This window comes from Sceloporus occidentalis, unplaced genomic scaffold, assembly GCF_023333645.1.
Source record: "Sceloporus occidentalis isolate IW3139 unplaced genomic scaffold, rSceOcc1.0.p SCAF_6, whole genome shotgun sequence".
Lineage (NCBI taxonomy): Eukaryota > Metazoa > Chordata > Lepidosauria > Squamata > Phrynosomatidae > Sceloporus > Sceloporus occidentalis.
The window spans coordinates 90,639,121-90,656,173 of NW_028316986.1; the positions used below are offsets into that span (position 1 = coordinate 90,639,121).

The 17,053-nt window shown below is 40.2% G+C and overlaps 1 protein-coding gene across 2 annotated transcripts in view; it reads left to right on the forward strand.

The window, feature by feature from the left end:
* HBS1L (HBS1 like translational GTPase) overlaps positions 1 to 17,053 on the forward strand; it is a 57,438-nt gene that overhangs the window by 25,436 nt on the left and 14,949 nt on the right. For both annotated transcript variants that reach the window (XM_089530328.1, XM_089530330.1), the window contains one exon: positions 11,699 to 11,807. In XM_089530328.1, coding sequence (XP_089386454.1) covers positions 11,699 to 11,807 — 109 coding nt within the window. The remainder of the gene's footprint in view (positions 1 to 11,698; positions 11,808 to 17,053) is intronic.

A 17,053-nucleotide genomic window follows, 5' to 3' on the forward strand; every position in this document is an offset into this window, starting at 1 on the left:
AGTAGCAGATGTTCCTTTGCATTTTTGTCCCATCTCAGTGTGAGTAGGTCATAATATTCTGAAGCTGCAAAACAGAATAGCCTCCATTTTTTGATATAGGATTTTGTTATATGATTCTTGTAGAAGTTTGGAAGTGGTTGCAGTGGGTTTGCCATACGTGGACTCAAGGTCACGTGGATGGCAAGCCCCCATAGAATGAATGGGGTGCATACCCATGGCGCATACAAACAGGACTTAGGGTTCCACTTTTTGCCTTACACAGAGGGGGGTGGAGGGGGTGGAACAGATTTCCTGCATATGGCAAGGGCGGATTGCATTATTTTTTCTTCCCTCATGTTGGTAGGTTTTATGAGATTACTTTGTGTTAACCTCAGAGTTAACTGTGGGTGAGTAAGACATTGAGAGTGATCTCTGTAAGTCTAGTAAGTGGCTTTCCTTACTCAGCATGGAGCTCAACCTGACACCTTCAAATCCATTATTATTGAAACTACTGAATTTCATGCCTTGTACAGGGAGCAGAACCACAGTTCTTGGCATGAACTTTGTTGCTGATTAGCACTTAGTAGGCATATTGTTAATTGTTACTGTATGTGCTTGCTTTTTTATTTGCTGCAGTCTTGTGAGTTGTAATACATACAGTGGGCTTTTGCTTTATAGTGTCCGGACCCCCCTGCGTAAAGCAAAATCTGCATATGCTCGAGCCCCATTATATCCAGTGGGGTTGCGCGCGCTGCGCAGCCACACACACCATTCACGAGCCCCATTGGATATAATGGGGCTTGTGCTCGCTGTGTGGCCCTGCGCGCACACTGCGCATGCTCTGGTTTCCGAGGCAGCTTCAGTGTATGCTGAAAGCCACCTATAAGGAGCCCACAAATGGCGCAGGCTCACTGTACTTCATATCATTTGACAAAAGTCCTGGATTATCACTTTACTAATCTCTGAGAATACTTGATAGACTGTTACATTTCTGTTCTTAAATCCAGAAGGAAGATTAACTTTGAAAACTATCATATCTAACTTTTTTGGTAGAATTTTCTAAATTAAATATTCAATGGACCCTTGTTATACGCTGGGGTTTGGTTCCAAGATCCCCCGTGGATAACAAAATCCGTGAATGCTCAAGTCCCATTAAATACAATGACATAACATAATGGTGTCCCTTATAAAAATGGAAAATCAAGGTTTGATATTTGAAATTTATACTTTTTTTACCATTTTCAAACCGTGGATGCTTGAATCCATGTATAAAAATCTGTGTATAAGAAGGGAGGACTGTAATATCAACATTGGATATGAGAAAGTATTAAATTTCCTTTTATTTTTCAACGTAGAATTGGCCCTCAGTATCCGCGGGTTTGACATCCATGGATCCAAGCACCCGCTGATGGCAAACCTGCATTATCCCCAATGGCGGCAAGTACACGAGTCCATTCACCATTAGGGACTGTCCCATTGTCTTGTGGTGGCACGTGCACATGGTCATTCCACCATGAAGCTCCATTGTCCCCAATGGCTGCGTGGCCACATGCATGCGCTGCCACAGGACAATGGTGGCTGTCCCTAATTGTGGTGCAGATGCGTATATGCGCTGCCATTGGGGACAATGTGGGCTTGAGCATCCACGGATTTTGGTATCGGGTGGGTGTCCTGGAATGGATCCCCTGTGGATACAGAGGGCTGACTATAATTATATTTCTGCAAATAGCTTTTTCTAGAGATTTTTGCAATACTTCCTATATTGAAAGATGTTTTACTGTATTGAGCTTGTCTTAGAGCTTTCCCTAGAGCTCAGAGTACCTTTGATCTTCTTGTTTACTATTAATCTGCTATATCATCAATTTTACTATCAGGGAAGGCAGCTTTCCAGCCAGTTTAAAACTGGCTGTGGTTAAACCTATTCGTAAAAAGCCTTCCCTTGATCCCCTGGAGAAATCTAACTATCGGCCGGTATCTCTTCTTCCGTTTTTGGGCAAGGTGATCGAGAGGGCAGTTGCCAACCAACTTCAAGCAGTCTTGGATGACACCGATTATCTTGATCCATTTCAAACTGGCTTCAGGTCGGGATACGGAGTCGAGACTCCCATGGTCGCCTTGGCCGATGATCTCCGTCTGTGTATCGACAGGGGAAGTGTGGCCCTGTTGGTGCTCTTGGGCCTCTTGGTGGCCTTCGATACCATCAAACATGGTATCCTTCTGGAACGCCTGAGAGGGTTAAGAATCGGGGGCACTGCTTTGCAGTGGTTCTGGTCCTAATTCTCAGGTAGGTTCCAGAGGGTGTCGCTTGGGGACAGTTGTTTGGCCAAGAGGGAGCTCAAATCGGGCGTCCCTCAAGGTGCGATACTGTCTCCAATGCTGTTCAACATTTACATGAAGCTGCTGGGTGAGATCATCCGGAGACGTGGGGCGGGGTGTTATCAGTACGCTGATGACACCCAAATTTGCTTCTCCATGTCTCAGACTGTTTTGGTGACCAAGGATGGCATCTCCCCTCTGAATGATTTCTGCAATTCACTCTACATGGGGCAACCCTCATGCTTCGTTTGGAAGCTGCAACTGGTCCAAAATATGGCAGCCAGATTGCTTACAGGGAGTTTGAAATTTGAACCTATTACACCTATCTTAAAATTCCTACACTGGCTGCCTATTAGCTTCCGGGCACAGTATAAGGTGTTGGTCATTACCTATAAAGTCCTACATGGCTTGGGTCCAGCTTACCTGAGGGAATGCCTCCTCCCATACAATCCTTCCCACACTGTCACGTCCTCTGGGAAGAATCTCTTGCAGTCCAAGAAAACCAGACTGGTATTGACTTCCCAGAGGACGTTTTCTGTTGCCGCTCCAAAAGTCTGGAATGACCTGCCAGAAGAGATCCGCCATATAACATCTTTGGAGGCCTTTAAGAAGGCAATAAAAACGAATCTCTTCCAGCAGGCATTCCCAAATTGACTTCCTCGGAATGTTCACTCTCCAGTTGGGAATTATTGTTTTTAATGCTATTTTAAGGTGGGAGGGAGATAGGGAATTAGATTTTATATATTTTGCTATGTTTTTACTTGTGGTTTGTTGTGTTCTATTTTTATTGTTCTTATGTTTGTTGTTACCTGCCTCGATCAAATACAGGGAGAGGCGGGATACAAATAATAATAATAATAATAATAATTATTATTATTATTATTATTATTATTATTTATACCTCAACATTTATTTCCTTATGAATATTGAAAATGTTATGATATAGAACTACAATTATTTTTGTATCAGATCAAATATATTCAGAATTTACACTAATTTTACTGATCAGCAATTTCAAAATTATTGCATGCATGTGTATTCTCTCAAGGTGGCTGCCATCTCTGTGCCCAGATCTAAGCAAAAACTGAAACACTGATAATGTTGGTTATTCTCAGTTGTATTTTTAAGTTCAAGCAGAAGTGTCCAGTGAATGAAACAGTTAATAGAGAAGAACCCTGTTATATTCAGATCTTGTCTTAAAACAGCAAAGGCCAAACTAAACTTCATTGTGAAAGAGGTTCAAAGAATATGTGTGTACAGAGGAGGGGGATGACCAAAGGCTGCTTCTTAATGTGTAGTTTCATCTGCATCCATGGATTCTGCATTCACAGATTTCACCAGCTACAGCTTGAAAATATCCAACTCCCTCCTCCACAAAAAGAATTATAAAAAACAAGGCTTGATTTTGCCATTTTAGATGAGGGACACAATTTAACTATACCATTGTAGACAATGGAACTTGAGAATACATGGAATTTTGTATCCACGGAAGGTCCTGGAACCAAACTGCAGAAGATAACAAGGGCCCACTGTATGAGAAAACATGCATTTAGTAATATGAAAAAGTACTTCATCCTGTGAGCAAAGCGTGAAGTTGAACACAAAAATTGCTGTTGGCATCCAGAAGTATATACTGTGCTTTATCAGACATTGTGCTTCAAGTATGAGGCACTTTTAATTAAAATCTCTTACGTGTGATGCTGATTTTGCTTAGTACAGGATGATCTTTTCTTTTCTGTGTAGCTTGTGTCTAGGCCCTGTTAAGTAGTGTACAAACTCCACTTGTTGACTCATGCTTCATATTACATCATTTGCTCCAAGAGGCCATACATTTTTCTCTAAAACAGGAATCGGAATCACAAAGCTCTTCAGTTATTGTTAGGTTGCAGATCTCAGTACCCTCGTTAGCATATCCAGTGGTGAAAGATGCTAGGAGCTGCAGTCAGAATCAAGAGGGTTGCATGATTCCCATCCCTGTTCTAAAGATTAGTGATATACCCAGATGTCTACGCAATTAAACAGCAACCAGCAAGTTCCACTGATTTTTGTAGGACTTACTTCTAAACAAGTTTATATAAATTTGTAGTCGCAATTCAGCACATTCAGTGTTTTAAACTAGTGGAGTTATATTTAATAGGATCCTTGGGGAAAAGTGGCAATTTATGTGCTAAACCTTGTAAACTTTGATTTATTTACTCTCTGTAGATCTGTTGAAGTTCTGTGACCTAGCTCAAATATTCATTGTGCTGCTATTGCTAGTACCATTGTGCTGGTATTGCTATGCAGTCAATTGCCTTTGTAGTTCTGTGTATGGATAATGTGCAAAATGTTGCCACGGTTGGCTTGCATTTAGTTGATAATATTTAATATCACAGGAACTATTGAGGATTGGTAAACACTGTGTATAATCAACCTTAGTATTTTTCCAAATGAGATTCAATGCAGGTTTAGCAGTTTCACACTTCAATTTCAGATGTCTCTTTCTGTAAATGTGTTACTGCTAACACATTTAGACTGGAAAGAATGTGAAAGCATCTATTCAGTATTTTTAATGTACTTTTTTCTTGGCTCTGCTGTTATTGACAGTTTTGCATAGTAATCAAGGTTAAAATTGGATAACTACACTACAGAAAGGTAAATTGTGATTGCCATGTTATCTCTCAAGTGCAGTAGAAAAAATAAAATTACAGTGCATTTCTGTGATAGCAGAGATTTTTTATCACTTATCACAACTACTTCCACATCCTGGGTTGTGCAAATTAGTTGCAGCCCAGACAAGAGAGGTTAGTGTAGGCCTCTCCCTTCCTGTAAGACCGTGGTTTCACTTGTAGGTTATTGGTTTTCACACTTATAGCATATAGGAAATGTTTTCTTGATTTACTTGGTAAGGAACCCCTTAGCTGTTCCAGTGGTTTGAAGTTTTGTTGAGAAGAAAACAATGTCAGATTTTTATGCCTATTTTTTGGTTTTTTGTATTTGCAGAAGAACTGGGATGGAATTGTATAACTAGTTTTGGGGATGATTTTCTCTTTATTTGTTTTTATCCTGTTGTTTGTACTTTTTTTCTGTGAGATTAATTATACCAGCTCAGGACTTTCTTTGGGGGAACATTGGAGGGAAAAGGCAGGATATGATCCTATGCAACCTTAATATCTCCCCAAACACTCCCATCTCCACCACCATCAGCAAAACATCTGTGACTTCAGAACTTCCCTTGGTGGTTTTTTGGCAGTTTAAGCACTATCTCATCTAGAAGTCTCACTGTCTCCTAGCAGAGCAGTTCTTTCCCAGTTATTTTTTTATTGGACAACTAAAAACAAACACACAAATACATACTAATTTTCTATATTTAAAAACATACAGAAAAATTTCACACCTAGATACAATTTCCCCAAAGCCCCTAAACTCTGGAAACTATCTACAACAACTCTAACCTTAAAATAAAAACAAAACAAAAAAAACCTAACACACACACAAATACACAAAATGGGGCAAAGGCTTCCAGCATGCCTAACTATGGTTCTAATAGCTGCAGGTCATCTTCTATCTAGTTTTGCACACCTAAAAGGTGTATATGCTCAGCAGATTTTATTTTGAACAAATTTCTGTGAAAACTTTAACTTCATTTACCTATACATAAGACAGTGTGTTTTCAAGTTTCCATGAGGTTTGTGTGTCTTCTTTTTTAGCAGTTTCAAATGTAGTAGCTTTATAGACTTTGATTTGCTGTTTAAAATTAGAACTTTTCGTAATGTAAAGCTTGAGTCTTTTCAAAGTTGTCTGAATTATTAATGCAGTGTGGGCCCTTGGTATCCACTGGGGTTTGGTTCCAGGATTCCCTGTAGATACCAACATGTGGATGATGAAATCTCATTATATACAGTGGTGTAGTAAAATAGTTGGGGATGTGGTGGCTTAGTGGTTAAGACACCAATTTGGATGATTGGAAGATTGGTATCTTGGCAGTTTGAGGCCTAAGTGCTGCATGATGGGGTGAGCTCCTGTCACTAGTCCCAGCTTCTGCCAACCTAACAGTTCGAAATCATGTAAATGCAAGTTGTTAAATAAACAGTAGTTATTGGAAAGGTAACAGTGCTCGGTGCAGTTATGCTGGCCACATGACCACCAGAGTAGTCCTCGGATAACACTGGCTCTTCCGTTTAGTAACAAAGATGAGCACTGCCCCCTACTGTTGGTTACAACCACACATTCATGTCAAGGGACTATCTTTACCTTTAGTAAAATGGTGTCCCTTATATAAAATGGCAAAATCAAGGTTTGCTTGTTGAAATTTTTTTGGGAGGGCAGGATATTTTCAAGCTGTGGATGGTTGAATCCATGGATATAGAATTGTGGGTACAGAGGGCCAACTATAGTAAACTGTCCATTCTTATTATCACAAGAACAGAAACCTTACTACTAAGAAGAAAAATGTGTACTGAGTTGCAGCACTGCAGTTCACCTGCCCACTGAATTTGTATATAATATAAAAAAGGAATATGAGTATAGTTTTCCTTAATGTTTTGGACTGAGTTAGATCTATATTAACTACATTTAAATGGCACATGCTGTTTGTATGCAAATTTCCTGTATTTGACAAGAGGCTTAGAGGGTGGAACTATAAATTCCCAATGATTGAGATGAATATAGCACTGGCTTCTTTCTACATCACTGTTTTAAGGTGCCTCTCATTTTTTTCCAACATGAAAGACAAAGGATGCTGGAGCCTGCAGAAATTCTCCAGGCACTTCAAAGAGACAGCTATTGAGGGAGTGAGCTCCTCACACCCGCCTTTGGTGTATTAGGTTGGGGCCTAGGCAGTTCTTGGTATTGTAGCTAGTAAATAAACAGTAGTGTTTTGTTATTTATGTTGCCCTGAGAACTTTTGGTATAAATCAGTTTGGGGAAGCAGTGTGTCCTTGATGATGGGATAAATCTACAGTGTGGATTAGTTATACAGATAACACCTGCATAGTGCTCACAGTTCAGGCATGTTACTGTACTAAGGCCTGTTACAGACTGCCAAAATAAAGCTGCTTCGGGTCTCTGGAGGTATGCTATTTTTAAATGATGCATGGGTCCTAAGAGTCCGGAGGTCACACCAAAGCCACACTCTATTCCTAAGCACCGGAGTGCAGCTTTTGGTGCAGTTTCCGGATTCTTAGGACCCATGCATCATTTAAATAGCATACCTCCAAAGAGACCCGAAGCAGCTTTATTTTGGCCGTCTGTAACAGGCCTTAGTATTGTTAAGTTAAATCAGTGACAGTTTGTTTTAAAGAGTGAAAAAATGTTTCCTCCTAGTAGAAAAAAAAGCTGTACCTAAGTTTTCAGTTCTTGAGTTAGTGTTATTCCTTTTGGTAAAAGAATGTCTGAAAAGTAGCTGGAGACACGTTGATTTAGGAGCAGGAAAACCTTATAGTTTTCAGGCTGCAGCTCACATCATCCCTAGCCAATGATGAGGCATGTTGGGAGTTACAGTCCAGTAAAATGGAGGGCCACAGTTGTCCATGTTTGATGTAGAATAGCAGGTTTACAAGTGCTACAATGAGTAAGTTTAGTTATGGATTTAGTTCACTGATAATAGACCACTCAATAGCACCATCCTCAGGTTACTAACATCCCATTTTGCTGCTTGATACAATTTCATTTCTGGAAACTTGACTAAGATGCAGTAAGAGTACCTGTTTGCTACATGTTGTACTTTCAGTTTTACATACTCATAATGAACCAGAACTCAACAGAAATTCTATTAATTGTGTTGAACGTTACCTTGGACTACATAATCTTTCAGTTTAGGTTAACTGGTTAGTGGAGAAATGTTGTTGGGATATCCCACATTTAGTGCTGACATTGCTTTTTGCATGCCTATTTATGGTCAGAAAGCTTTGCACATTTCTGCAGAACATCTTCCTTGATTGCTACTGAAACACACGTTGGAGTCATTTAGCAAAATACGTTGAATAAGAACATACCACAAATATAGTTGTGGTTATTGTAGAATGTGAGAATCAAGTGAACAGACTTTCTATGGAAGTATACTGAACAAAAAGTATTGTTTTCAAAATCTTTGATGGCATCCATTGGTGTGAGATGAAATTGAACCAGGACATTCCACCAGTCATGTGCAATCAAGATGCATTGGAATGAAGCCTACCATTGACCATCCTGGTTGGGAATTATGGGATGTGTATTGTGTAGCCCCTCACATTGGTTCAGCTGCATTTCATGCTACAGTGGGCCTTCCACATTTGCTCGGGTTAGGGGCACAGGACCCCCATGAAAGTGGAAAAACTGCAAATAAAAATAATACTTTTTTAACCAGAGAGAACACCTCTAGGTTTTCCAGCACAACTCTGTGGTGAATTTCCAGCAGAGTTGCACTGGAGGACCTAGATATTCCTAGAGAGAACATATTATTAATGAAATCCATGAATAATTAAATCCGCAAAAGTCAAAGCTACAAATGGGGAGGGATTAGTGTACTTTGATTCCTATTACTTTGGGTGTATTTGCCTGGGATCATCTGTTCCTTACTGTGTTCCTTTAATTACATGTTCCTCTCATTGAATCCTCTTTGTTATGTAAGATAGAGCTTGGCTTATTTAGTTAATATCCCATTTTTCTCCCAAGGGACCCTGCAGGCTCGCAACATAAATCCTTGGAATAGGACTTACTTTTCACCTCATTGAATTACCTTTTATTGTGGATGTTTCATTTTTCACAGAAGAATTTTATGCGCCTACTTGAAAGTTGCAATTGTACAAAGAAGCAAAAGAAATAAAATTCCATGTCCCAGGCAAAGCAAGGCTCGAGGAAACCTTATATTCCTGCTATGGACAATATTTCATTTTTTGTACCTTCTTTATTTCCCCTTAATAAGCCAGGCAACATTATGTTTTGTGGACTGAATGGGGCAGAAACATTTAAGTAGTGAGTTCAGAGAACAGCACACTTCAGTACTTTTGTATGAGTTTGCAGTTTACCTGGGGATGCGCCACAGAACCAAACCTAAGTTGCCCCCTCCTTTTCAGGTTACTTCAGGAAAAGTTAGAACCATTTTCTTGGGATCTAATCTAAGTTAATTGTGCTGTTATCTGTGTTAAATTCTGTTTTAAATTCTTTTACCAATTGAAGATTCACATAAAGCATTGATTACCCATATGAGATGCCTTCATGAGTGTGCAGTTTGCATGGTAATCACATAGTGTGACCCAGGTGGCTCTTGGTTGTTGTGGCTATTGAAATAATGAAAACTGCTACCAGTCTGAAACTGTGGTGGCCTCCTATTTGTAATGCATTCGTACATGTGGGTGCCTGCTTAAGGGTACTGAACAGCTCATTTTGACAAGAAATTGCAGTGTGAGAACAACCTCTTAACCTTTGTAAAGAAGTAGTAGCAGCTGAAAGCAATAGGGCTTTTACTTGGAAATTCCCTTCTGTAACTTCTATTTAGGAAATAACCTCTTTCTAAATAACTCATTGTTCTTGCTTGCTGATTTGTTGAAAAACAACTTGCAGGGAGCTGAACGTCTCTCTGTGGCTACTGTAATTTGAGTGAATCCATGTCTAGTAATGTACACATGAATGATGATCCCAGTTAATGGGGAGGATAGGTGCCTTACTCTTGTCCTTCCATGACTGGTCCATCGAGCTCACTGTGATCAAGTTAGCTTGTTTAATCTGTTGTACTTTTTAAAATGTATGATGAGTATCAGTGACATGACTCTGAAGTGGATAGCGAGAATGCTGTTTCCACCATTGAACGGGCTAAAGTGAGGACCTGGCAGTATGTTCACCCCTCCGGGTCTGGAAAGAGGACAAATACTTGTCAGTACTTGCTCTTCCCCCAGGGTGTCTATTACACCCCATATCAGAAGCTGACTGTATTACAGTGTGGCTTATGCTTAGTGTAGAGTGTCCCCTACCACAACAGTGGTTCCAGGGCACTGAGGTCACATGCTTCTCTTTGTTGGTGTGTATGAGAGGGACATCAAAGGGAGTTATTTGAATTTAGAAGGGCAAGCAACATAGATCATATTCTTCCTGGCTGAGCATGGTGACACAGCTTGGCCCGTTTTAGATTAAATTGGAAAAAACAAGTCATGTGGGTAAGAAGGAGAAATTTAAAATAATGTCAAGACTGTTGTTGGGTGAATTGTTCAAACTAAAAGAAAATCGGGAAAATATGAAATTTGGAGTAGTATGAAAGCTAGAGATAAATTCACTATGGGGTGAAATTCAAGAAATATAGGTACTGTCACGGGCTATGCTTCAAACTAAAGTACATTCCTTTCCCATTTGAAGGCATCGTTCCCTTTAGGAAGAGAGAGTTTGCTGGCTGTCTCCTGTCTGATTTCTGGATCACTGAATGGTATCTAGCCCTTTTTGACAGTTGTAGATATTAGGAAATACACACATCCTAATGTTATCATAGTTGATACAAAAACACTTGGGACACCACCACAAAAAATTCACAGACCCAGAAACTTGAAAAGGAAAGCAAATATCTGGAAAGCTGGTCCTTATTTCTTGACCTACATATAGTAAGAAGCAAGTATGATCTAATCAGACAACTTAAATATATTTAAGGCTGTTGTTGTGTGCGTTCAAGTCATTTTGACTTACAGTGACTCTAAAGTGAGCCTGTCACAGGGTTTTCTGAGAGCCGTGTGACTTGGTGGGATTCCATGACTGAGCAGGGATTTGTCATTACCATTACCATCAGTACATACTCAGGAGCACATAGGGAGGCTGCAGGATGAAAAGAGGAGAAAGTCCTATTGGGCAAGTGGAAATTTCTTTGTGCAAAGGTGCATTGCATTCATTATTAGAATATCATATCTCAACATAAAATGCTGTATGCTTTTGGCACATCCTGTCACAGAATGTATACGTGTACACAAAACCATTCTTATTGTTGTATTTCAAATGACAGTTCTTCTGCTCTTCAAAATATACAGGATGACTAAGATTTTATAGCAGCGGCTCAGGTAGATTTTTACATTGTTGCAGAAATTGTCCCCCCCCTCAGATTTATTACTTTTATTGTTGTACAAGTCATACAACTTTTAGGAACTAATAGTTTGTTTTAAGGGTTCAAATACAGTTGCCCCTCCAAGATCTGCAGACTTGAAAATCTGCGGAGGGACAACAGCCATTAACCTTAATGGGGTGCTTTCCATGGCACATGCCCTGCATGCACATGTCCCATTCAATACTATGGGACTTGAATATGCACAAGATTTGGAACCCGCGGAGAGGGGGTTCCGGAATGGATCCTCCATGAGTTCCAAGGGGGCAAGTGTATTGCCAGTCTGTTCAGGAATACTGTTAACTACCCTAGGAATTCAAGCTGTTTACTCTGTGCCTATGCTATAAATAATATTTTTCGTCCTGCCAGGAAAAGCCCGAGAATCCCAGGCAACAAGGATTGAATCAGACATTGTGCCAAAAGTAACCAAAATGACTGTATCGGGAAGAAAACAAACTACTGGTTTTGAAGTTCCAGGGTAAGCCTTCATCCCTTTTAATATATAAGTACATCATTTCTTCTTCAAAATGGTGCACCTGTGGCATGATTTTTCTTTCAATCCTTTTTTAACAGAGATTTTGTTTAAACTACACCACAAAACTATGCAATACAGCTTCTTGTCTGACTCATAATTAATATCAGAAGATGTCTTCCATTTGTGAGTTTAAGAAATTCTTTCACTCTGAGTAGCATACACAGAACATTTAAGCTGCTTCACTTTAAAACACCTGCTTCACATTGCTATCATTTTTGGAGGTTTGTTTAAAAATAGCTTTCAGAATGAATTGTTGCATTATATGCTGTTGGAAATGTAATCATTCAGGAGCGAAAAGCAGGGCAAGGTGAGGGGAACAGAATTTTTGACATCCAGCTGAAGGCCTGATTCTGCTGTTTCAGAACTGTTAATCCTCAGTTTGTTGTAGTTGAAATTATTACCTTGCTCCTTGCTTATATTGTAACAAAGTAAAAATGAAACCTAGAAAAAAATTAACTTCATACAGGGGGGTCTTGCTGTATGTCGTGTTACATTCCTGGACTCACAGTATATTTTAAGGCCGACAGAAATGGCGGGAGCTAGTGCCATATGGAATCATTGGAGGGATGTATTCCAACTGAGCTACAGTAGCCACAAAGTTAGCAATTTTACTTAATCTACTACCAGTTTTAAAGAGGGTTAAAGCATAAAACATCAGATCTCCCCTTTTCCAGACTAGAGAAATGTGCAGGTGTCCTCCAGAGTTACAAGAAGAGGCAGGGATTGCTGTTTCCAAGATGGCTTGATTGGGGTGAATTGGCTTGCCATTAGATTACAGTTCCTTTTCAGAGAATGACACAGCCAGAGAACAACTGGCAAGAACTTTCTTGTTTTGCTGTGCCTTCTCCAGCAGGCTTCCCAAGTGGAGAAAGCACATATGGAGAGAGAGAGAGAACAGTACATCTATGCCTTCTGTAGCAGGTTCAGAGGGCACAACAAGAGAAAGGGTGGTTGTATCCTGAAATGAGTTTGCCAAATGCAGAAAGCATACTCCAATTGGTCATCCCTCACCTGAGGAAACAGGAAACAGAGGAAATCCCTTGATCACCAAAAGTTCAAGTTGCAGGTTTCTTCCCCTGCCGGACTCATGCCCCTGCAAGCAGGCAATGGAAAATCCTCCAAACAGTTTGAGCCCTCCTACCAGTAGGAACTTTCTGACAGAGCTGTTCAACAGTGGAACACACTCCTTCAGAGAGTGGTGGAGTTTCCTTCTTTGGAGGTCTTTAAACAGAGGCTGGATGACCATCTGTTGGGGATGCTTTGATTGTGAATTCCTGCATGGCAAGGGGTTGAACTGGATGGCCATTGTGGTCTCTTCCAACTCTATGATTCTATGACCACTCTCCCTTCTAAGTAGGCAAAGGAAACTCCTTCCTTCCAGCAGTGCTGAGACTGTAGCTACTTTCTCCCACTCCCCCAACCTAGGCAAGTGAAAGAAAGGCAGTCCAGTCACCTTTTCTTAGTGCTCAAAACTCCATGTTAAAATTCCAAATGGCTTTGCTCTCTCACCTCACATTCCTAATTATCTCACCTTTCCCCTCCCCCCCCCCCATGCTTTCCTTCCTCACTCAACTATCCAGGTTGCAGGGAGAGCTGTATGTTGAGGGTGACACTTAGAGTTTGTTCGTTCTTTCTTTCTGGAGAAACATAAATTTGAAATGTTGTAAACTGAGACAGTGCAAATTAAGACTCATCCATGTGACTGGAAACGGAATATTCCTGACAGTCCCAGATATACATGAGTCATGGTGCCTTGGTTAGTGTGAAACACCTCCCCCCCCCCCCCAAATTTGACTGGTTAGAAATATTTAGGATCTCCAGAGAAAGGATATATTGAACAGGAAGTGAGAAATCCCACTCTCTCTCAGTTACAGATTCTATTTTATTTAACATCGTTGTTGAAACAGCAGTTTTAGAAAATCAAGAGGACATGGAAGGAGATGCAGCCCTTTTGAAACTGTTGGTTAACTTCGGATAAACTTTGGTGAGCCTCATTCACTGAGAGGCCACCAGTTACTAGATGTATAGTAAGGAAACAGTAAATGGTATGTAGAAGAGTATTAAATTTGGAAAGAGTGATAGTAAAGCAAATTTTTAAAAATATATTAATATATAATCTTGATTGATGTAACAGGGAGGTGATTTGACTGACATGACCTAGATATGTATGTTTTTAAGCCTTGTATTTATATGAACTGTGAGGTACTTTCCAACCCCAATAAGAATTTCAGAGTATAGCAGAGTAAGATTAGCATCAGGGCTGAGTCAAAATGCATACCTCTTGTATTTTCTGACCATAATTTGAATTCTAAAGTCCTTGCAATGGAAGAAATTTCAGGCTCCACTGAGTGGGACCAACCTATAGACAGTGGTCCAAAGCACACTGCAAAAGTAATCCAGTTTGAGACCGCCTTAACTGCCCTGGTTCAGTGCTAGGGAATTCTGGAAACTGTAGTTTTGTGAGTCATTTATTCTTTTCTATCAAAGAGCTCTGGTGTCACAATAAACTACAATTTTCAAGATTCCCTACCACTGAGCCAGGGCAGTTAGTGGTCTCAAACTGGATTAATCCTGAAGTGTGTTTGGACCAATGTGAGCTTGTCGTTGCTGCTTTACTGTATTGTGATTTGCAACACACACACACACACACACACACACCCAATATGGGACATTTTTATTATGTTGGCTAGGAGAAACAATTAAAAGATAAAAGTAAAGGTATTCCCTGTTGACAAGGTTGTCAAGTCGTGCCCAACCATAGGGGGCGGTGCTCATCTCCATTACTAAGCCAAAGGGCTAACATTGAGGTTTATCACACTATACTCTTAACGAGCTATGATTCCAGTGTGACTCCTCTAGCTGCCTCCTGCTGCATTCTGGGATTGGAAGTTTTAAGGAGGGGTATTTAGAATTCTCAGGCAGAGAAGTTCTGCCTGAGAATTCTAAATACCCCTCCTTAAAACTTCCAATCCCAGAATGCAGCAGGAGGCAGCTAGAGGAGTCACACTGGAATCATAGCTCGTTAAGAGTATAGTGTGATAAACATCATTGTCAGAGACTGCTCTGTGATGATGTGGCCAGCATAATTGCACAGAACGCTGTTTACTTTCCCACCGGAGTGGTACCCATTTGTCTACTTTCATTTGCATGCTTTCGAACTGCCAGGGTAGCAGAAGCTGGGACTAGTGATGGGAACTCGCCCCATCATGCAGCACCTGGGCCTTGAGTTGCCAACCGGCCAATCTTGCAATCAACAGTCAGCGTCTTAAACACTTCAGCCACACCATCCCCCTGGGAGAAACAATTACCGTAACAAAAAACAGTAGATTTTATTTGGTGGGTGGGGCTGTACATAGTACGTTCATTTTGAACTAAAATATTATTCTGGGGAACTAAAATAATAATAATAATAATAATAATAATAATAAAATTTATGTGTATTTTCCTGCCTCTCCCTGTGGATCGAGGTGGGATTACATCAATAAAGTAACACATTACAGATATAAAATACAATCATTAAAACACTGACTTTATTATTAGTTCAATAAAATAGCTAAAACTAGAAAATATACATCATAACCAGAAGTGAAGCATTTTATCTTAAAGATCTCCTATAAGAGGTCGGATGGATAAGCCCACCAGAAGAGATCCATCCTAAGTGCCTTCTTAAAGGCATCTAAGGTGGTGATAAGACTAGTCCATTCTAGTGCATAAATGAACACATTACAGTTTAATATGTTAAATTACCCTTGTTACAGTATTTTGAATCTTGCTCCAGATTTTTAAAAATTGAAGTTTTGAATAGCTGTTGTAGACACACTATTAAGCTTGACTTATCCTTGATATCTGGGGAGAGAGAAAAGAACTGGCAGTGTTTACAGTCTAATTTGATAGTATTTTTTCCGTTTACACACTTGTTAATTCATTTAGATTTCAAAATTGCTGCATATATTATCTTTTTACATCAAACTCAGCAGGCAGGATTATGAAGAATGATAAGACTGAAAGTCAGTCTATTTTAAGTTATATTAACAGATTAAATGCCAGTATTGATGTTCTAATACAGTATAATAGCCTTGTCATGAGTATATGTGGCCAGTATAGGGTAGACGTTGCTTAAAAAATATTAGCCCCAACAGCTAAAGTTGATCAGCTGAAGGACAAATAGTTTGAACTAATGATTTCCCAAGTGGGTGGTACACCCACCCCCGGGGTGATGGGAGGGCAGTTCTTCTGAGCAGTTGCCTGAGTAGCAACCAAGAGGCCTCTTGTTTGCACTGGCCTTTGCTGCAAGGCTTGCACAGGTGAGAGGCTTCTCAGTCACTCTTCAGTCAGCTGTTCAGTTGCTGCTACCAGGATGACAGGATGCAAGGGTAGCAGCAACTGAGCAGGCAATCAAACAGCAACCAAGAAGCTTCTCACCTGTGCTGGCCTTAGCTGCAAGGCTGGCACAAGCAATAAGCTTCTTGGTCACTGCTCAGCCAGCAGCTTGGTTGCTGCTCCCAAGGTGACCGAGTGCAAAGTGAGCAGCAACTGAGATTGGTTGTTTTGAATTTGCAATAGAAAAGATAAAGATCTTTCCTTGACAAGATTGTCTAGTCTTGTCTGTCTGTAAGGGATGGTGCTCATCTCCATTACTAAGCCGAGGAAGCCAGTATTGTCAGAGACCATTCTGTAGCCAGCATGTCTGCTTGGAGAACAGTATACTTAATATCAAAAATATGTGCGGGTGGAGGGGGAGTTGCTATGATTGCTGCCCAAAAGGAAAGGGGGTGGTAGCCCAAAAAAGTTTGGGGACTACTAGTCTGAACTTATCAAGGTTGTATATAGGTAACATTTTTTCCATTTAGGCATTTTTAAAAATTTAATGGTTGTCATAGTTTCAAGTACGTTTCATGTGAAAACACTATTCTTTTTCGTATAAGAGATTAAGTCACATCTTCCGTTTCTGGGGGGGGGGGGGGCTTGCAGATAAAATGTGTAGTAATCAACTGCATAATGAATTTGTAGAAGATCATGGAAGTTTTTCTTAACTTCATTTACTCCATCAGTTGCATTAATGGTGACATTTATTGGCTAAAAACCGAGAATGGACAAATGGAATATCAGAAAGTAGAATATATAAAGGCCAATCCACCACTTCCCAATCTTTCATCCTTCTAAAAAAACATCCAGGTTTTAAACCCCTT